The sequence below is a fragment of the Heptranchias perlo genome, chromosome 31 (assembly GCF_035084215.1).
Source record: "Heptranchias perlo isolate sHepPer1 chromosome 31, sHepPer1.hap1, whole genome shotgun sequence".
NCBI lineage: Eukaryota > Metazoa > Chordata > Chondrichthyes > Hexanchiformes > Hexanchidae > Heptranchias > Heptranchias perlo.
This window is the reverse complement of record NC_090355.1, coordinates 1,443,920-1,465,679: the sequence shown is the minus strand read 5'-3', so window position 1 is coordinate 1,465,679 and position 21,760 is coordinate 1,443,920. Positions and strand designations below refer to the sequence as shown.

The 21,760-nt window shown below is 45.5% G+C and overlaps 1 protein-coding gene across 1 annotated transcript in view; it reads right to left on the bottom strand.

The window, feature by feature from the left end:
• Positions 1-21,760, bottom strand: part of anapc2 (anaphase promoting complex subunit 2) — a 62,753-nt gene that overhangs the window by 21,444 nt on the left and 19,549 nt on the right. The window contains exons 4-8 of the mRNA XM_067969515.1: positions 15,809-15,986; positions 6,171-6,290; positions 4,338-4,455; positions 2,080-2,261; positions 426-567 (exon numbers count right to left, since the gene is read on the bottom strand). Coding sequence (XP_067825616.1) covers positions 426-567; positions 2,080-2,261; positions 4,338-4,455; positions 6,171-6,290; positions 15,809-15,986 — 740 coding nt within the window. The remainder of the gene's footprint in view (positions 1-425; positions 568-2,079; positions 2,262-4,337; positions 4,456-6,170; positions 6,291-15,808; positions 15,987-21,760) is intronic.

The window sequence follows — 21,760 nt, the reverse complement described above, 5'->3', positions numbered from 1 at the left end:
CCTCTCCTCATAGGTCAACCCTCTCACCCCAGGAATTAATCTAGTGAACCTTCATTGTACCACCTCCAAGGCAAGTACATCCTTCCTTAGGTAAGGAGACCAAAACTGTACGCAGTACTCCAGGTGAAGCCCTGTACAATTGTAGTAAGACTTCCTTACTCTTGTACTCCAACCCCCTTGCAATAAAGGCCAACATGCCATTTGCTTTCCACCTGAGGAAGGAGGAAGCCTCCGAAAGCTTGTGGAATTTAAAATAAATTTGTTGGACTATAACTTGGTGTTGTAAAATTGTTTACAATTATCCTATTCAATGTCAGACAGCCCTGATATCTGAATCTGAAATCTCATGGAACGAAGGACAACGCCCACAGGTAGATCAGTTACAGTTAAATATTTCTAATCCAACACTGCAAGCATCTTGGTACCTGCAGGTGATGTAGCTGAAATGATGGAGTATTCGGTCTGCCAGTAGCGTACGGTATTCATTGATAAACAGCTCTTTGCTGCCGTAAATGCTGACCAGCAAGGTGATGATGTCAGAAGACCTTCGCTTAGAACCAGATTTACCTGAAATCAAGTTAAGGAGAAACAAAGGTTATTAAAGAAGGATTTACAGTGAGGAGTAACCCTAGTCCACGCTACAGTGTGAAATAAGACATTGGAAGGTGCCGAGGTAGCACCTGGGGCAACATCTCAATGTAGATTTCTGTCACAAGCCAAGTTATAAGATGAATCAAATACTTTTTATCCTGCTAAATTTATAGTATTAACCTTAAGATATTGATTTTGAACAGTCATGCACATTAATCTTTTCCTATTGGAAACCAGTGGTTTCAAACAGTTTTTCTGAATAATTTTCTCCCTTCCCTTCCTCCAGTATCAACAGGGTTCTGTAGTGTAATTATGGTACTCAACTAGCAACCTGGAGTTCAGATCCCAGCAAGTTGTCAAAATTGAATTCAATAAATCTGTTCATTTTTGGGCTGGAACCAGAAAAAGTGACCATGAAACCTACCGGATTGTGGTAAAAACCAAACTGGTTCACAACCCTGGTCTGGCCTACACACGACTCCAATCTGTTTACAGGTGGGTGGAATATCAAAGAAAAGTTTGATAAATGTTGCCTCAGATGCCAACTCTGCACTGTCCAGATATCTTATTTTTACACTGTAGCATGGACTGAGGTCACTCCAAGAGAGTATCGAGAACAGACCCACAGTCAAATAGTCCACTCACAATTGTAGAAAGAAAGACTTGCATTTTTATAGTGCCTTTCACGACCTCAGGATGTCCCAAAGCACTTTACAGCCAATGAAGTACTTTTTGAAATGTAGTCACTGTTGTAATGTTGGAAAAATGGAACTGTACGCCAGCCTCAAGAAGTGGCAAAAATTGGGAAAAATTGGCTCTTTTTTTATATATAAAATAGGGTTGGTTTACAGAATTACATCACGTTTTCCTCATTAAAGCGAATCCTTGACAATAATATAAACGCATTAAGAGCCTTCTAAATTCTCACAATATTATTTTTAAAAATCCATTATATATATTTAAAAGTTAATATCCCACATTCAAGTTCCTGATCCCAGCCACATGTGGCTGTGGCGAGGGGAAATCAGGGGGAGAATCATCTTAGGGTCACTGCTGTGTGCCTTCTAGGGGCTAGCTACCGACTCAACTGTGAGCAGTTTGCAGTCTAGGGAGAAAAGAGAGCTAATTCTTATATTCCCACAGAAACATTTGTCAAACTTTTGTTTGATATTGCTACCTCCCCTAAACAGACTGTCCATTCATGTAATAAGTGAATCTCACCCATGTTCAGCTGATCAGTATCACTGAATTAAACTGTTCACTTGATAAGAAAACAGCAATAATCTTCCCAATAATTTTAGATGTAGATTCGGGTTTTTTATTAACTGATCCATTTGTTGTCAGAATACAAGCACATGCTGTTAGCTCCAGGACTTGGGCTGTTCAGTTATCTAGCTGTGACCCTTTAACCATTCCAAAGCCTCAAAGACCTTGCTCCGAGATTCACGCATCATTTCTCTTCCTGCTTCTTGGGAGTTTTAGGATTACCTGGATCTGCATCAACAGGGTCAGGAAGCCAATCCTCTGGATCAGACATGTCATCATCACTGTCGTGTCCATGCTCCAGTGTGATTGGATCTGCTTTGGACAGCTCATTCGCCAGATCACTGGATCCCTCTGAATCATCAGTCAAACCTGCTACGATCTGTCTGACAGTGTCATCCCGTGTCCTGTGGGTAAACAAACAAAGAAAATGAAGAACTGGACTTTTAAAGCTTAAAAATTAACTGCATTTTTGAAAGGACACAATAGATAACAGGGAAAAGCATATCTGGTCTACCATGTCCTCTAGGTCTACCTACAATACCCGTTAAAAAGTAAAGCAGTTGCTCCTTAAATTATGTTTAGCTCAAAGTTCCATAGCTTTTAATTGTCACCTAGTTTACATCTGATTCAACACGAGGAACTTCTTTAACATCCATCCCACCCTCTGACCCCTTTCACAATTCTAAAAATTTTAATCACACCTCTCCCCCCTGCCATCAGTAAACAAGTCGAACTGCCTTACCAGCTCCTATTATAGCTCAACAATTTAAGAACTGTATGACCTTTGTTGCTCTTTGAATCTTCATCATCTCCAAATCTTTTTGTAGACATGGCAATTAAAACTGATACATGACTCCAAATGTAGTCATTTCAATATTTAAGTCTTTGAACTTTAATTTCGCCAGCTTGCACTGCCTCTGATTAATTGTTGGTCATACCATTCATCCCAACATATACAATAACCACAAGCACTTCCAGACCCCTTTAATATAGTCCAAACCTCTACTGTGGAATTAACTAACATCCATTAGATACAGAACCATGCTATTAATTGTCAGAGGGACAAAGTTCTCTACCAACAGAATCCTCCACTTCAACTTACTTTAAATTAACCACCTAAAACCCTTTAATTCAAAACCTTGCATATCCTATTCCCTGCACCCACCCAAAGCTCCCTTCCCCCTAGGTCTTAAGTTCATTAAACATGTCCAGTCCATTTCACTCACGTCCCCAAAACTTTTCTCTTCACAAACCCTCAATAACTTACAACTCATTTCCACTCCTCACTGATGTAACATATCTAGTTATTGACCCAGCAATTAACTTTCTCCCTTCCCTATTTTTCTTATACAACTCCTCTATACGGCCTGGAGCTCAAAGCAGTAACTCCATCCCTCGAGATAATGCAACACACTGCAGAATTAGAGCCATTTCCAATGCTTTGATTCCAAGCTGTCCATAACTCTTCAGTTATTTTGCACACTTTAACGATTCTGACCACTTTGACTGAATTATCAAAAACTCAACTCAGTATGAAATAGCTCAAAATACTGCAGACTTGATGAGTTGAGCAGATAATGTAATTAACATTAAAAAGATGACAGAATGAAAATGTTTGATTATTCTAAATTTTGGGGGGGAAAAGCATGACTTTTCAAAATTGAAAGAGAAGTTTTGAAAGGCTGCATAGTGAAATAGAGCATCAATGTGCACAAGCCACAGAATACGAGATGTGGTTCACGATTCTTCACATTCCTGAGGTCCTACTCTGTGCAACACCACTATGGGGGAGCACCAGGCAGAAGCACGATTTCAGAGAAAATACAACTAGTGAACCCTGCTTCCCAATCCTAACCTGACACTTTCAAAGTCCAGCTTGATTTCTTTCCAAATCCTGCCTTCCTGATTAAAGCTGCTGATCCATTTCATTTGCCTGCTCCCATCTTTCTGCTGTTCATTATTTCTTGGTAACACTCCCTTTCTCACACTACTGCTGGTCTGTTCTGTCAAATCATGTTCTCCATCTTATAAAAGGACTCTTCTGAGTCACTATTCTGCGTTGTTAACATGAGAATGAAGCCCACTGTTAAGCACAGCATCATAAAATCATTTCCCCGACATTAAAACTGTATTAACTCACATGTCCATCTCCATTCATTGCAACGCAATGCATACGAACTCCAATCAACCGGTAATATATTGAAGTCTTGTGTATAGCACGCACTCCCTGTAAATGTCACACTTACTTCCCGATCACACTTTGTTGATAAACCTGTTATCAAACAGTATATCCACCAACTCACGGTGAGCAATGCCACTGGAGATCTACTAATATAAATATAACATTTTCTCGTCGAGAACACCAAGCTGTATAAACTAAGAACTGACAGTGAGCAAACTGCATAATCCACTCACCCTCAAACACAGATGTTTACTTTACACATCGTCCATTCATCCTAACTGGAGATGCAACACTGTACCTTAGATACTTGCGGACTGGCTCACACACCACTTCCAAAATAACCATGGATGGGTCCAACTCGCGAAGGGCCTTGATTGCAGATATATACAAGGTTATCACATCCGCAGTGTTCACCCCTAAACAAAGAAATGTTACCCCATTAACTGTTCAAAACCAGATTTGAAACACGCTCTCTATGTATGTTTGACCAATGAGCAGCAAGTTCAGAGTTAAAGCAAAATGTTGAATCTGTGGTAGAAATTTAATTCAGAAATTGTGTCTAGAGTTATTTTCTTTCTGGTGAAATTGTTATCCTTATCCTGCCCCTACAGAAAAATGACACAAATTCAGTTACTCTGATGGCCTAGTAGCCAAAGGCACCATCAGGTGAACTACTAAACCATATAGAACAGACAGTCGCAAATTCGATTCGCTCCTGGCTGCACTGAGTTGGTTAATCAGTTGGGCAGGGAGGAGAAACAGGTCAGCCAAGGTTGCCCTCCTGATCTCTATCTGGACCTTACAGAATGGGATCGGGCTCATTCGTGATGCCCCCAGTCAAATAGCCTGCTGACACTGTCCAGGGGTCTATCGCACCAGGAATATACACTTGGCTGAGGTACTGCAAGACTTCCAGCACCTATGGAACTGCAACACAGGACGAGTCGAAGCAGAGGAGAAAATTGATAGAAAAAAAAGTATCCAACTGCCTAAATCGATCACAGTAAGCAGTTCTTGAAATTATGTGGTAGCCTGGCATCAGTTAGCCATATTGCACCTTAGCAATATTCAAGATTTCAGACAATATACTTCACACTACTAAGCGAGTTAGATTTTATATACATATGCATCTCAAGGTAATCATCATAGTGATCAATTTCTAGAAAAATAGTGAACGGTGTTTAATTTTACATGACCTGGCCGAACATTAACCTCTGCAGTTAAAATGGCACAACAGCAAGAGTGTAAAACTGAGTGTTAACACGCAACCTCTAATCTGATGATATTAAATGTTAGGTAAAATTCTAGCCCCTTCTTCCAGCAATAATCAATCGCCTTACCATCTTGTTCCATCCCAATTTAAATTATTTTCTGGTCTGCATCACAAGCAGTTTACCTAGTGATAGAACTGGTGCAAGTAGCTTCCCCCAGGTTCAATTCCCAGTCTGTGCTGTTAGTTTATCTCACCTGGGACACCTGTAGGTGTGCTCCAATTGGTTTCAGCAGCTTTGGTGAGGGAAGAGAAAATTGGCAGGACTCCACAGGGAACTTCTGCTGGAAACAGTGAGGACAGGATCGTACTCAGCTATGTAGCTGCCCCCATCCCCTGTGGTCAAATACCCTGCTGTTACAAACTTTGCATCTTCCCTTAGATATTCTCTCGGGTACGCAAGAGGTCCGAGCATCTTGCCTTTAGGGGTCTGCCCCTACTGCCCAATATCTAACTATACAATAGTTGATATCATACTTGAATGCAATGTTCACTTACTCAGCTTTGCAATAGTTTTCATGAATCACCCTATTTCTGAAACCCTCATGGTTGAAATGTCCTTATATAATACCGTGTGAAGATTTGACAGAATAAACCCCTGGCTCCCTATCTGTCACCTGAGTGATGGAGCAGAACATATGACCAGCCTTGACATTTAGATTCCTAAAAACATTCAGCAGCTCAGATAAAATGTGAAACAAGGAATTTCTGCTTCTTTTAGTTGGAGGCCACTGAGGCCAAGAAATGTCTGCTTTTTAGGCGGTGCACTACTCCCAAACTCTGCTCATCTCATGTTGCATATTTTAGAAAGTATGCAGCTAACACTGCAAGCTGGACGGAGACAAATAATTATGCACAAACCTGGGTGGAGAAGCCTGGTCTCCAGGGCAGTTTTTAGTGATGAAAGCAATTGCTGCCTTTGATTGGTCCTTTCAAGACAAACTTTCAGGTCCTGCAATGCTGCCTTGGATTCTGGGAAGTCTGCAGTTCAAAACAAAACAAAGATCAGTAACTTCCAAGGGAAACACTGGTTTCTGAGCCCAATTAATTAGATTACATTAAATGTGCATTTTAATCAAACACAAAACATACAGAAAATGGGCAGTCCTGTTAGCATAAAGGCTGACATACATTTTGAGAAAAACTGACTGATTTAAAAAATATATAGACACATGGGGCATAATTTTAACATGGCGGCGGGAACTCAGCCCGGGGTGGGGGTGGGGGTGGGGCGAATAGCTGTGTGGGAAACCCAGAAAAATTTTGTGTGCGTTGTCTCAAGCGATCGCAACTCAACTGAATGTCCACAATGCAACTTCCGGGTTTCGCGTCTCCAAGCTGCGCAGTGGGCGTACTGTGCACCCTAATGACGTGCTGGGAACTGATGCATTTAAAGGGCCATTGTAACCATGGATTTTGAGACAGAAAGGAGGAATTTGCAGATATGGAGCACCAAATGACTAAGGCAGCATCCCGGTTTAACGACTCTTCGCTTGAGTTGCTACTGGCCACTGGGAGGAGCAGGAGGGACATACTGTACTCGGCAGATCGGAAGACGTGCCTTGTCTCTGCCACCAAGAAGGTCTGGCTCAAGGTGGCACAAGAGCTGAGCAGCAGAACTGTGGCAAGGACACGGGTGCAGTGCAGGGAGTGCTTTAAATGACCTAACCAATTCAGGAAAAAAGTGACACAGTTACTGATTCACCCACATCCTGTGGTGTACATTACCCCCCCCTCACTCTGTCTTGCCAAACCTAATCCATCACATCACTCCTCACACTCGCTTAAGTCTCATCATCAACTTACCTTCACTTTCTGTGCACTTCCTCATCTCCCCATTTGTGCACCCACCACTCCCATTCACCCCAATCCTGATGCAATGTGATGTATCTGTCTGATACTCACCTCCTGATGAGTAGGCAGCCTCACCCAAAGCAATGTATCCATCGGGTGTCGATGTCATCCTGACTCCCTCACATATCTGTACTTTCTCCCCTTGCAGAAAAGAGCGCAAAATGCACGGGAGAGGAGTCAGACTAGAGGGGGACCACCACAAATAGTGCCTGACAGAGACAGAGGAGGCGGCCTTGGAGCTCAGCCGCATGGTTGAATGCCTGGCCATCAGAGCTGGTGAGACTGGCAACCCGCATATGGCTGCTGACAGAACTTTAATATCCTTCACACACATCATGAATTGATATTATCAATGCTTGACCTGCTCACTGCAAAATAATTTCTGCAATGATTGTTAATATTGCCTTATAGTCTCTTCCAGGGCTTTCAAGGATTGAAGAGGAGGCACATGCCAAGGAAGAGAGCGATTCCTCAGAGGAGCTCAATTCCTCTGAGGGTGCGCCGTCACATCATATCCAGCCATGTACCAGCGCAGATACTGGCTCTTCGATGTGTTCTGTTAGGCAGATAGTTGGGTTGTCACCTGCTGATTCACCACTCACAAGTGAGCACGAGCAGACACTGGTGGCAGGGGTAAGTGTGGAGTTGCGGGGTGCACTCCTCTCCAAGCTCTGCTCAGCTGGACACAAATGCTGATTTCCGGGAACCATCGTTGAGATTGAGAATAATAGAGGTACAGCTACACCTTTGTGACCGCACAGTCCTCGTGGAGGCGAAGTCCCGTCTTCGCACTGAGGACACCATCCAACGTGTTGTGTGGCACTGCCACCATGCTAAATGGGATAGATTCAGAACAGATCTAGCAGCTCAAAACTGGGCATCCATGAGGCGCTGTGGACCATCAGCAGCAGCAGAATTGTATTCCAGCACAATCTGTAATCTCATGGCCCAGCATATTCCTCACTCTACCATTACCAACAAGCCAGGGGATCAACCCTGGTTCAATGAGGAGAGTAGAAGAGCATGCCAGGAGCAGCACCTGGCATACCTAAAAATGAGGTGCCAACCTGGTGAAACTACAACTCAGGACTACATGCATGCTAAACAGCGGAAGCAACATGCTATAGACAGAGCTAAGCGATTCCACAACCAAAGCTCTGCAGTCCTGCCACATCCAGTCGTGAATGGTGGTGGACAATTAAACAATTAACGGGAGGAGGAGGCTCTGTAAACATCCCCATCCTCAATGATGGCGGAGTCCAGCACGTGAGTGCAAAAGACAAGGCTGAAGCATTTGCAACTATCTTCAGCCAGAAGTGCCGAGTAGATGATCCATCTCGGCCTCCTCCCGATATCCCCACCATCACAGAAGACAGTCTTCAGTCTCACCTCTGGAATTCAGGTCTTTTGTCCATGTTTGGACCAAGGCTGTAATGAGGTCTGGAGCTGAGTGGTCCTGGCGAAACCCAAATTGAGCATCGGTGAGCAGGTTATTGGTGAGGAAGTGCCGCTTGATAGCACTGTCGACGACACCTTCCATCACTTTGCTGATGATTGAGAGTAGACTGATGGGGCGGTAATTGGCCGGATTGGATTTGTCCTGCTTTTTATGGACAGGACATACCTGGGCAATTTTCCACATTGTTGGTTAGATGCCAGTGTTGTAGCTGCACTGGAACAGCTTGGCTAGAGGCGCAGCTAGTTCTGGAGCGTGATATCAAGAAACGGCTGAGTGGACTGGATACAGCAAAGGCTATGGGCCCCGACAACATCCTGGCTGTCGTGCTGAAGGCTTGTGCTCCAGAACTAGCTGTGCCTCTAGCCAAGCTGTTCCAGTGCAGCTACAACACTGGCATCTAAACAACAATGTGGAAAATTGCCGAGGTATGTCCTGTCCATAAAAAGCAGGACAAATCCAATCCGGCCAATTACCGCCCCATCAGTCTACTCTCAATCATCAGCAAAGTGATGGAAGGTGTCGTCGACAGTGCTATCAAGTGGCACTTACTCACCAATAACCTGCTCACCGATGCTCAGTTTGGGTTCCGCCAGGACCACTCGGCTCCAGACCTCATTACAGCCTTGGTCCAAACATGGACAAAAGACCTGAATTCCAGAGGTGAGGTGAGAGTGACTGCCCTTGACATCAAGGCAGCATTTGACCAAGTGTGGCACCAAGGAGCCCGAGTAAAATTGAAGTCAATGGGAATCAGGGGGAAAACTCTCCAGTGGCTGGAGTCATACCTAGCACAAAGGAAGATGGTAGTGGTTGTTGGAGGCCAATCATCTCAGCCCCAGGGCATTGCTGCAGGAGTTCCTCAGGGCAGTGTCCTCGGCCCAACCATCTTCCGCTGCTTCATCAATGACCTTCCCTCCATCATAAGGTCAGAAATGGGGATGTTCGCTGATGATTGCACAGTGTTCAGTTCCATTTGCAACCCCTCAGGATAATGAAGCAGTCCGAGCCCGCGTGCAGCAAGACCTGGACAACATCCAGGCTTGGGCTCATAAGTAGCAAGTAACATTCGTGCCAGATAAGTGCCAGGCAATGACCATCTCCAACAAGAGAGGGTCTGACCACCTCCCCTTGACATTCAACGGCATTACCATCGCCGAATCCCCCACCATCAACATCCTGGGGGTCACCATTGACCAGAAACTTAACTGGACCAGCCATATAAATACGGTGGCTACAAGAGCAGGTCAGAGGCTGGGTATTCTGCGGCGAGTGACTCACCTCCTGACTCCCCAAAGCCTTTCCACCATCTACAAGGCACAAGTCAGGAATGTGATGGAATACTCTCCACTTGCCTGGATAAGTGCAGCTCCAACAATACTCAAGAAGCTCGACACCATCCAAGACAAAGAAGCCTGCTTGATTGGCACCCCATCCACCACCCTAAACATTCACTCCCTTCACCACCGGCGCACAGTGGCTGCAGTATGTACCATCCACGGGATGCACTGCAGCAACTCGCCAAAGCTTCTTCTACAGCACCTCCCAAACCCGCGACCTCTACCACCTAGAAGGACAAGAGCAGCAGGCACATGGGAACAACACCACCTGCACGTTCCCCTCCAAGTCACACACCATCCCGACTTGGAAATATATCCATGATGTGGAGATGCCAGTGATGGACTGGGGTGGACAAATGTAAGGAATCTTACAACACCAGGTTATAGTCCAACAAATTTATTTTAAAATCACAAGCTTTCGGAGATTATCTCCTTCGTCAGATGAATGAATGAAAAGGTTCTCAAATCGCATATCTTATACTATGTTGGGACAGCATCACACCAATCAAAAGGTGTCGTTGTTATTCAAACAGGCCAGTCACGGAGAACAGCACGTCCCAGTACACTAGATATACATTGTGTCTATTACACAGGCAGGCAGAAAGAAACTCAAAATGGCAGAGAGAGAGAGAGAGAGAGAATTTTTAAAAACATACAATTTTTTCCCCCTTTTTGCTGGTGGGGTTACGTGTAGCGTGACATGAACCCAAGATCCCGGTTGAGGCCGTCCTCATGGGTGCGGAACTTGGCTATCAACTTCTGCTCGACGATTTTGCGTTGTCGTGTGTCTCGAAGGCCGCCTTGGAGAACGCTTACCCGAAGATCGGTGGCTGAATGTCCTTGACTGCTAAAGTGTTCCCCGACTGGGAGGGAACCCTCCTGTTTGGCGATTGTTGCGCGGTGTCCGTTCATCCGTTGTCGCAGCGTCTGCATGGTCTCGCCAATGTACCATGCTCCGGGGCATCCTTTCCTGCAATGTATGAGGTAAACAACGTTGGCCGAGTCACAGGAGTATGAACCATGTACCTGGTGGGTGGTGTCCTCTCGTGTGATGGTGATATCCGTGTCGATGATCTGGCATGTCTTGCAGAGGTTGCCGTGGCAGGGTTGTGTGGTGTCGTGGACGCTGTTCTCCTGAAAACTGGGTAACTTGCTGCGAACGATGGTCTGTTTGAGGTTGGGTGGCTGTTTAAAGGCGAGCAGTGGAGGCGTGGGGATGGCCTTAGCGAGGTGTTCGTCGTCATCGATGACATGTTGAAGGCTGCGGAGAACATGGTGTAGTTTCTCCGCTCCAGGGAAGTACTGGACGACGAAGGGGACTCTGTTGGTTGCGTCCCGTGTTTGTCTTCTGAGGAGGTCTATGCGATTCTTCGCTGTGGCCCGTCGGAACTGTCGATCGACAAGTCGAGCGTCATATCCCGTTCTTACGAGGGCGTCTTTCAGCGTCTGTAGGTGTCCATCGCGTTCCTCCTCGTCTGAGCAGATCCTGTGTATTCGTAGGGCCTGTCCATAGGGGATGGTCTCTTTGACATGGTTGGGGTGGAAGCTGGAAAAGTGGAGCATCGTGAGGTTGTCCGTGGGCTTGCGGTAGAGTGAGGTGCTGAGGTGCCCGTCTTTGATGGAGATTTGTGTGTCCAAGAAAGAAACCGATTCTGAGGAGTAGTCCATGGTGAGTTTGATGGTGGGATGGAACTTGTTGATGTTATCGTGTAGTCTCTTCAGTGATTCTTCACCGTGGGTCCATAGGAAGAAAATGTCGTCGATGTATCTGGTGTATAGCGTTGGTTGGAGGCCTTCGAGACACACGACAATGCAAAATCGTCGAGCAGAAGTTGATAGCCAAGTTCCACACCCATGAGGACGGCCTCAACCGGGATCTTGGGTTCATGTCACGCTACACGTAACCCCACCAGCAAAAAGGGGGAAAAAAATTATATGTTTTTTAAAATTCTCTCTCTCTCTCTCTGCCATTTTGAGTTTCTTTCTGCCTGCCTGTGTAATAGACACAATGTATATCTAGTGTACTGGGACGTGCTGTTCTCCGTGACTGGCCTGTTTGAATAACAACGACACCTTTTGATTGGTGTGATGCTGTCCCAACATAGTATAAGATATGCGATTTGAGACCCTTTTCATTCATTCATCTGACGAAGGAGATAATCTCCGAAAGCTTGTGATTTTAAAATAAATTTGTTGGACTATAACCTGGTGTTGTAAGATTCCTTACATTTGGAAATATATCGCCATTCCTTCATCGTCGCTGGGTCAAAATCCTGGAACTCTCTTCCTAACAGCATTGTGGGAGAACGTTCACCACACGGACTGCAGCGGTTCAAGAAGGCGGCTCACCACCACCTTCTCAAGGGCAATTAGGGATGGGCAATAAATGCCGGCCTCGCCAGCAACGCCCACATCGAGCATCAAGCATGGCTCACAAACGAGTCCAGTCAGGCCCTGACAACGGTCGTGCAGGCTCAGGATGCCAACATGCCTGCTGCCTTAAATAGGCAGATAGATACTTTGGGTGTGGCCTTAGAACGCATCACAGATGTGCTCCAAGCTACTGTTCAGCAGAGTGATGAGTGATGTGGCCCTGGCCCAGAAGAGGGATGATGGTGAGAGGGGACATAGAAGTGGGGATTCCACTCAAACGCTCCCATGTTTCACCTGTTGCCCATCCCCACCCTCAACCAGTACCCGCAATGCTGCCTCCTCTCCAGATGGCTCAGTCTGCCCCTGCACAGATGCAGGTGGTGCAGTCTTTGGCGGGGCCCTCATGCGCTCAAAGCCCAGAGGTCGTAGGCCGAGAGCAACTCAGCAGTCAGGGCATGAACATGAGCAAACTGCCACTACATCTGCTGAAGGCACAGGGGATGCACCAAGTAGAAGTGGTAGGAAGAGGAAGGCTAAGATTTTGTAATCACCATGGTTATGCAGAAGGATTTCTGACAGAATGTAAAGTTTTTCATTTATATTTGTTTTTTCTTACATGCACATTAAGTGTTATAATTGTCACCACGTCTTGCCCATTTTTGTGTCCCTTTTGAGAAAGCACCCTTTCATGTGCTTCATCATGAACGCCAACTTGACGACATCCATTGAGCAACTTTACAATGGGTGTATGCGTGTTTGAAGGACTGCTTTGTGCAAGTGGGGAGGCTGGTGTTGGTGGTAGCGGTGGTTGTTCCAGGCAGTCTGAGCAGTTCACTATCTTCAGTTTGCAGATCTACTTGTGAGAACCCATTAGTTTTGAGTGACTCCCCCTGGCAAAACGAGCAGCCATGTGCGTCGCTGCTCTGCCAATGGGTTGCCAATCTTCGTCCTCCTCCTCCAACATCATCTTGTTCAATATTGCCGGCATATGAGGATGCTTCATGAGCACAGTCGAGCTCCTCCACCTGAAACCCTCTCTGCTGTGCGATGTTGTGCAGGACGCAACATACAACTATTATTCTGCACACCCTCGCTGGTGCGTACTAAAGGATCCCCCAGGTCAATGCATCTTTAGCATTCCTATGACTTGTTCAATGACAGACCTGGTGGTGATGTGACTGTTGTCATATCGCTCGTTGGTGGGGTTTCTCACAGGTGCCGTGAGCCACGTCTGCAGGGGGTATCCCTTGTCTCCAAGGAGCCAACCCTTAAGTCCGTCTTGTGCGTGGAAGAGGGCCGGGATGTTGGACTCGCACAAAATGAAGGAATCACGGCAGCTGCCAGGGAATTTGGCACACACCTGCAGAAACCTCTTCTGGCGGTCGCAAACCCGCTGCACATTGATAGAGTGATATCCCTTTCGGTTGATGAACATTCCAGGCTCATGTGGAGGTCCTCCGATTGCTAAGTGTGTGCAATCAATTGCGCCCTGCACCCATGGGAAACCACCTAGAGAGTTGAAACCCACTGCCCTCTCAGTCTGGCTGATGTCATTGATGGGGAAGTTGACATAGGTCATGGATGGCTTGTTTGCTAGGCTGTCGTATACACTTATGCGCAGATGACTAAGAGACCGGTGGCAGGATCCAGAGGTGAAGAAATTGAAGGCAGTGGTCACTTTGAGTGCGACGGGCAATGCCTAGCCACCAGGCACAGCCAGGTGCAGCTCTGTAGCTCATGAAGGAGCCTGCAGATCACCTGACAACTCAATCTGAGCCTTCATCGACAATGCTCCTCAGAGAGGTCCAGAAAGCTCAGCCTCGGCCTGTACACCCTCTCACGTGGGTAGTTCGTCCTGCGACGTCAGCTGCTCTTCTGCAGGTCTTAGTGGCTTATGGACCTGCAACTCCCAGAACCGCACGATGTGCCTGCTGCAGATGGTGATGTTCCTCCTCCTCAAGTGCACTATAGAATAAATCCATTGCACCCCCCATCCTGATGTCATCAGTTTGAGGGGGTCCAAAATGCAGGTAAATATGTGTGAACTCAAGAATTCTGAGTGTGAACAAAGAAATCTCAGTCTAAACACAAAGAACTCCCAGCCAAAGGTTTGTTTGAGAGAACTGATTGCTCTGCTGCAAAAACTCACCTTTTATTCACGTGTCAATCACTGGTTTAAAGGTCCAAATGAGGGCCAGCTGCAACTCTCCACTGTTTCCACGGTGTGTTTCAGAGGCCACGGGAGACACGTACAGGAGAAGTTAAAATGGTTTGTGTAACTCAATACACAAAAAGTTAATAGCATTAAGTACTTTAAATACCTAAATTGGCCCTTTAAGTGCCGGCGGGACTTCCAGCTGCCAGAAGCGTGCGCACCTCCAAACGGGTCTGGGTCGAATCCGGAAGTAGGCGCGGTGGAGCCGGGATGCAGTCCCGCCCCGAAAACAGAACATTTTTACTGCCCACCCACCCGTTCTTGGGGGTTAAAATTCACCCCCTGGAATGAACATGGCTCCTGTTTATTTCAGTGGGATTGCAATCATTTTTCTCCTAAAAAAAAACACATTTCCAAAAGTCTTAACTTTGGCAGCACCACTGTCTGTCATGAAAAAGTGATTCTGTGCACAATTGTTGAAGACTATCTAGTCAGTTGTTTTCTAATTGTCCATCTTATTTCACCATTATCAACTGTGTGAAGTTCATCTGTAGTGAACCAAAAGGAATAATGCTGCCAGCGGGGGTTTCTCAAATGAGTGTTCTTCAATAGACAGTGAGTTCAGTGCAACCATACCGTAACAAAATAGAGCCAAACTGATGGAAGAAAAAATAAATCTGGCAATCAGATGGTTAGCGAAGTCAAAGTCCTCTCTAGCTATCATAGTTATTTATTGAACCCGATCACTGGAAGTCACAGAATCTATGCCAAAGTCAGTGGGTCGAAATACGGTCCCCCATGAATTAACCCATAGTTTCACGATACTAAGCTGAATTGCAGGTCCAGAGTCTTTCTCAGTTTCATAAATATATTGCATTTTATGAATGGCTGCATCGTTAGGAACTGATGCTAATCTTTTAACCTATTCAGCTCAGACCTCCAATACTTATCTCCACAATGTTACCTCAGTTAGAACACTGTTGGTAGCTGAATCCCAACAGTTATTCTCATTTCCACTCATCAGACCTCTGGCTCTAGGGCCAGGCTAGAGGTCTAGGAAGAGCGGGAAATCAAAGAAATTAGGATCTATCAACCACCAGCTGTACAGTAGCTGGAAGAGGTACTTCCATGTTAGCATCATAAAGCTGCAAGCTGCCTCTCCAGTACTAGTTACTAAAGCCAGGAATAACCCAGTATATTTCTAGATGCAAACTGAAAGCATTGGAACTACTAAAAATCTGTTTTCCAAGAGTGAGGAAAAGTGTCACGCTTCCTCTCATAAAATATGATTAGCTACGAAGATGTAATTGTATCCACTTACCACGAATAATGCTGAAGAGTTCCTCGATCCTCATATTAGCATACACCTGATAAAGGAAAAACTGCAGATGTATTCGCCAGCGTTGTAGTGTGCTGCTTGTCTGGGGAGAAGCTGATTTGGTGCTGGCCTTCTGCAGGAATACCATGCTCAGCCAACAAATGACCTTCGACTCCAACCACTGAACAGAAAGAGAAAACATTTCAGCTATCAGTTCAAGATAGTCACTTCTGCCCCAATGAGTCTGTCTTGTTTAAGTCCCTCCAGCACCACTCCCCATTTACCAACTTCAGAATTCAGGTAGAAAACCTGTTTCCAGACATCCTTTTATGTTTGTCTGTAACTAACTGTTGCTCGGCATTAAAGACTGGGCCGGAGTACCACAGCTTCAAATCTTCCTTCATTCCCTGTGGGGAAAACATCCAGCCTCCCCACAGTGTTGACCTCTATGCCACAACCAGAATTCTGGGAAAACTCAGGGCTCAAGAGACCATTATATAGCACAAACCCACAGGCATTTTAGGCCAAAAAAGGTAATAAAATATTGCATAGTCATTAAATACTTGTAGCAAAGATATTTTAGATTTACAGTATGTTGTATTTCTCTAAATTACATGCATAGAACAACAGTGGAAATGCTAAAAATTTCAGTGGAGCCAGAGAACATTTTTTGTGTCCATTAGCATTATTACCTAGTGTCACAACTTCCGGGTTTTTACACTAAGTATTCTCTTGGGTTCTGCGTCACTGGTCACTCCCATAAGCGAACCTCGCGTCCCCTACATTCCAGAATGCACCTTTTATTGCCCAATATCTCGTTAAACAACAGCATGATTCAGGGTTCACAATAGAGAACCCTTATTCCATATACGGAGTACTGAAATAGCGCACGTGCTTTCACCTCTCTAGAGGACAGACAGAAAAGCACTGTATCTGGACGGCCACAGCCTCAAGCCAATACCTAAATTACATAAAATTCATGAATAAACAGTGCACAGCTTTCAAAGGGAAAACAATCAATTTTCCTTGGTTATGGAAAATAATAAGGATCCAGTTACTAACTAACTCCATAAATGTAGGGTCATCACGCTAACTAAGCTAGTTGGTTCATACCTTTTAAAATGCAAGTAATTTCCTGTTGCTACTAATAGAAGACAGCTCGCTCGTTGTTGGGTGGGAGGGGGAGAGAGAGAGAGAGAGAGAGAAATAAAAAAAGAGACACGGACATCTCTGTCCCCTACGTTAAGTCTGTGAGATGGGGTTTCAGCCCACCAAGTTGTCAATCAAAGTTACTGTCATTGATGTGAGTACAAAGTACCTCAGCCTCTGCCTTAGGTAAGCCCCCCACTATGAGAATGAACCAACACATAGACCCTCGGATGCACAAGAGTGCCACTGTCTCACCATGGCATGAAATGCCTGAGATTGTATTAATTTGCTTACTAATTAAAACAAAGTCACTATGGTAACCAGCCTGGTTTCGGGCTGCTGGCTTATTACTGAGAGGGAAAAAATACACAATTTAACTTTACAGAAATTTTACAAATTTTAAAAAATCAGCTCAAACAACAGATGCAAAATCCGATTCATTACACCTAGTTATCGCAGAATGTAAAACAGCAAAATGTATTTAATCTTTTCTGTTTACTCTTACTACCTGAAAGGAAGGGTTAGAGAATAGAAAGAAGCAAATAACGGCAATTGATACTAGCTCAATTGCTAAATTTAAATCTGAGATAGATAGCTTTTTGGCAACCAAAGGTATTAAGGGATATGGGTCAAAGGCAGGTACATGGAGTTAGATCACAGATCAGCCATGATCTTATCAAATGGCGGAGCAGGCACGAGGGGCTGACTGGCCTACTCCTGTTCCTATGTCCTAAATATTCAGTCACATTGACTGATATTAGATCAAAGATTAAAGCAGGACAACATGCATATAAATTACCCACCATTTACACCCACACTGACTCAGGAACAGAAAATGCGACAGAGGATAACGATATATGTACTAAACACATAACATTCAGTTTGTCAACTATTTTTAAAAACTGTTTTTGGTCAGTCAGGTACCTGACACCCTGAATCTCTGAATCAAGCTACTGAAAAATGTACACCTGCAGAATTTCTGTTTGCCCAATAGGAAGTACAAACTCTCTCCCCAGAGGGTCACACCTCACTTACTTAAGGTCAGGGAGCTGAGGGGCAGGCAAAGGTTGAGGGATCCCAAATGCAGGACGCTTTGTTAATCAGCTAAAACCGTGCAGTTTACTAACACAATGCAATGGTAAGCTTCCCACTGCTTGTCCAAATCAATTGACTTAAAATCGAGCAGTTTCTATAAAGGGCGGGCGATCTGTTCTGTCAGATTACTGCCCAGGCGAAGATGAAAATCAATCCCAATTTGTTTCTGATATGAAGTTAGGCTCAAGACACAAAGGGTTGATTCCCAGAGTCCAAGCATACTTTTCTGATTTGTTGGCAAAAAGCCCGGAGCTTCTGAAACCAAAGGAGTTTGATGCATTGTCCTGAAGAGAAATGGGTTAATCATTAAAACTGTCATACCTAATCCGTTTAAGACAATGTTAGCGCATTCCAACACCCCCTAGAGATAGTAGCACCTGTAATGTTGGATTGGTTTCATTCAGTGAGCAGAGGACTTGGCCTAGCTGGCCAGAGAATGTTGTTGCCATGGGACCTACGCCAAGTAGGGAGGTGGTACTCTTGATTGACAGCACAATGAGCCAATCCTTGACACAGAAAGCTGGGGGAGGGACAACAATTAAGCTGTTAGCTCTCTCTTCCGAGTGAAAAAACAGTGTGAAACAAGTTTGAATTTGGAAACAGTCAGTGAGGCAGAGAACTCTCTCGCTAAATCAGTGCCAGTTAGCGACACTGATTAGTAAAATAAAATAGGCCCATGTCAAGATCAAAGTTTGCATAATTTACTATTTTTGATGGCCGGCTTCCCATCTTCCACCCTCCATAAACTTGAGCTCATCTAAAACTCCGCTGCCTGTATCCTAACTCGCACCAAGTCCCATTCACCCATCATCCCTGTGCTCACTGACCTACATTGGCTCCCGGTCCGGGAACACTTCAATTTTAAACTTCTCCTCCTTATTTTCAAATCTCTCCATGGCCTCACTCCGCCCTATCTCTTTCACCTCCTCCTGCCCTACATCCATCCAAGATCTCCGTGCTCCTCCAACTATGGCCTCTTGCGCATCCCCGATTTTAATTGTTCCACCATTGGCGGCCATACCTTCAGCTGCCTAGACCCTAAGCTCTGGAATTCCCTCCCTAACTTCTCTGCCTCTGTACCTCTCTCTACTCCTTTAAGACGCTCCTTAAAACTTACCTCTTTGACCAAACTTTTGGTCACCTATCCTAATTTTTTTTTAAATTCATTCATGGGATGTGGGCATCGCTGGCGAGGCCAGCATTTATTGCCCATCCCTAATTGCCATTGAGAAGGTGGTGGTGAGCCGCCGCCTTGAACCGCTGCAGTCCGTGTGGTGAAGGTTCTCCCACAATGCTGTTAGGGAGTTCCAGGATTTTGACCCAGCGATGATGAAGGAACGGCGATATATTTCCAAGTCGGGATGGTGTGTGACTTGGAGGGGAACGTGCAGGTGGTGTTGTTCCCATGTGCCTGTTGCCCTTGTCCTTCTAGGTGGTAGAAGTTTGGGAGATGCTGTCGAAGAAGCTTTGGCGAGTTGCTGCAGTGCATCCTGTGGATGGTACACACTGCAGCCACAGTGCGCCGGTGGTGAAGGGAGTGAATGTTTAGGGTGGTGGATGGGGTGCCATCTCCTGTAATATCTCCTTATGTGGCTCGGTGCCCAATTTTATTTGATAACGCTCCTGTGAAGCACCTTGGGACGTTTTACTACGTTAGAGATGCGAAATAAATGCAAGTTGTTGTTGTTACTACAAAGAGCCATACGAAATAGGTAAAACTCGCTGTGAAAATGGTATTCTGTTCAATTATGTATTTCATGTAAAATAAACCAGTTTGATGGTTTACAATTGGTCTTGTTTCACCAGAGTGTTCATCAGTCTGCCTCCCAGAAGAAAGGAGAAATGCACATGAGGCATGTGCAAAATCACAGAATGCAGTACACACACTGTTATAGCTCTTGGGTCACAGTATTATATTAGTAGATACTGGACAGTAAAAGTACACTCCTGATCACAGGGAACACAGACCCCACTTACAGGAGTGACCGGTGATGCTGAACCCAGGAGAAGATCCAGCACTGACTCTAAATTTGTAAAAGATACACATCTGCCTTCAGCACAATGGAAGGACCTGCAGAAGGCTGAATACAAAAAGTACAGGGGAGAACTTAAAAGGAAATAAGAGGGGCAAAGAGAGTGTATAAAAATAGATTAGCGGGTAACATAAAAGGGAGCCCAAAAGTCTTTTATAAACATATAAATAGCAAAAGGGTAGTCAAGGGTGGGGCCGATTAGGGACCAAAAAGGAGATCTTCTTGTGGAGGCAGAGGGCATGGCTGAGGTACTAAATGAGTACTTTGCATCCGTCTTCACTAAAGAAGAGGATGCTGCCAATGTTACAATAAAGCTCTGCAGCCCTGCCACATCCAGTCGTGAACGATGGTGGGAAATTAAACAACTAACGGGAGGAGGAGGCTCCGTGAACATCCCCATCCTCAATGATGACAGAGTCCAGCACGTGAGTGCAAAAGACACGACTGAAGCGTTTGCAACCATCTTCAGCCAGAAGTGCCGAGTAGATGATCCATCTCGGCCTCCTCCCGATATCCCCACCATCACAGAAGACAGTCTTCAGCCAATTCGATTCAATCCACGTGATATCAAGAAACGGCTGAGTGCACTGGATACAGCAAAAGCTATGGGACCCGACAACATCCCAGCTGTAGTACTGAAGACTTGTGCTCCAGAACTAGCCGCGCCTGTAGCCAAGCTGCTCCAGTACAGCTACAACACTGGCATCTACTCGACAATGTGGAAAATTGCCCAGGTATGTCCTGTCCACAAAAAGCAGGACAAATCCAATCCGGCCAATTGCCGCCCCATCAGTCTACTCTCAAACATCAGCAAAGTGATGGAAGGTGTCGTCGACAGTGCTATCAAGCGGCACTTACTCACCAATAACCTGCTCACCGATGCTCAGTTTGGGTTCCGCCAGGACCGCTCGGCTCCAGACCTCATTACATCCTTGGTCCAAACATGGACAAAAGAGCTGAATTCCAGAGGTGAGGTGAGAGTGACTGTCCTTGACATCAAGGCCGCATTTGACCGAATGTGGCACCAAGGAGCCCTAGTAGAATTGAAGTCAATGGGAATCAGGGAGAAAACTTTCCAGTGGCTGGAGTCATACCTAGCACAAAGGAAGATGGTAGTGGTTGTTGGAGGCCAATCATCTCAGCCCTAGGACATTGCTGCAGGAGTTCCTCAGGGCAGTGTCTTAGGCCCAACCATCTTCAGCTGCTTCATCAATGACCTACCCTCCATCATAAGTTCAGAAATGGGGTTGTTTGCTGATGATTGCACAGCGTTCAGTTCCATTCGCAACCCCTCAGATAATGAAGCAGTCCGTGCCTGCATGCAGCAAGACCTGGACAACATCCAGGCTTGGGCTCATAAGTGGCAAGTAACATTCGGGCCAGACAAGTGCCAGGCAATGACCATCTCCAACAAGAGAGAGTCTAACCACCTCCCCATGACATTCAACGGCATTACCATCGTGGAGTCCCCCACCATCAACATCCTGGGGGTCACTATTGACCAGAAACTTAACTGGACCAGCCATATAAATACTGTGGCTACAAGAGCAGGTCAGAGGCGGGGTATTCTGCAGCGAGTGACTCACCTCCTGACTCCCCAAACATCCACCACCCTGAACATTCATTCCCTTCACCACTGGCACACCATGGCTGTAGTGTACCATCTGGAGGATGCACT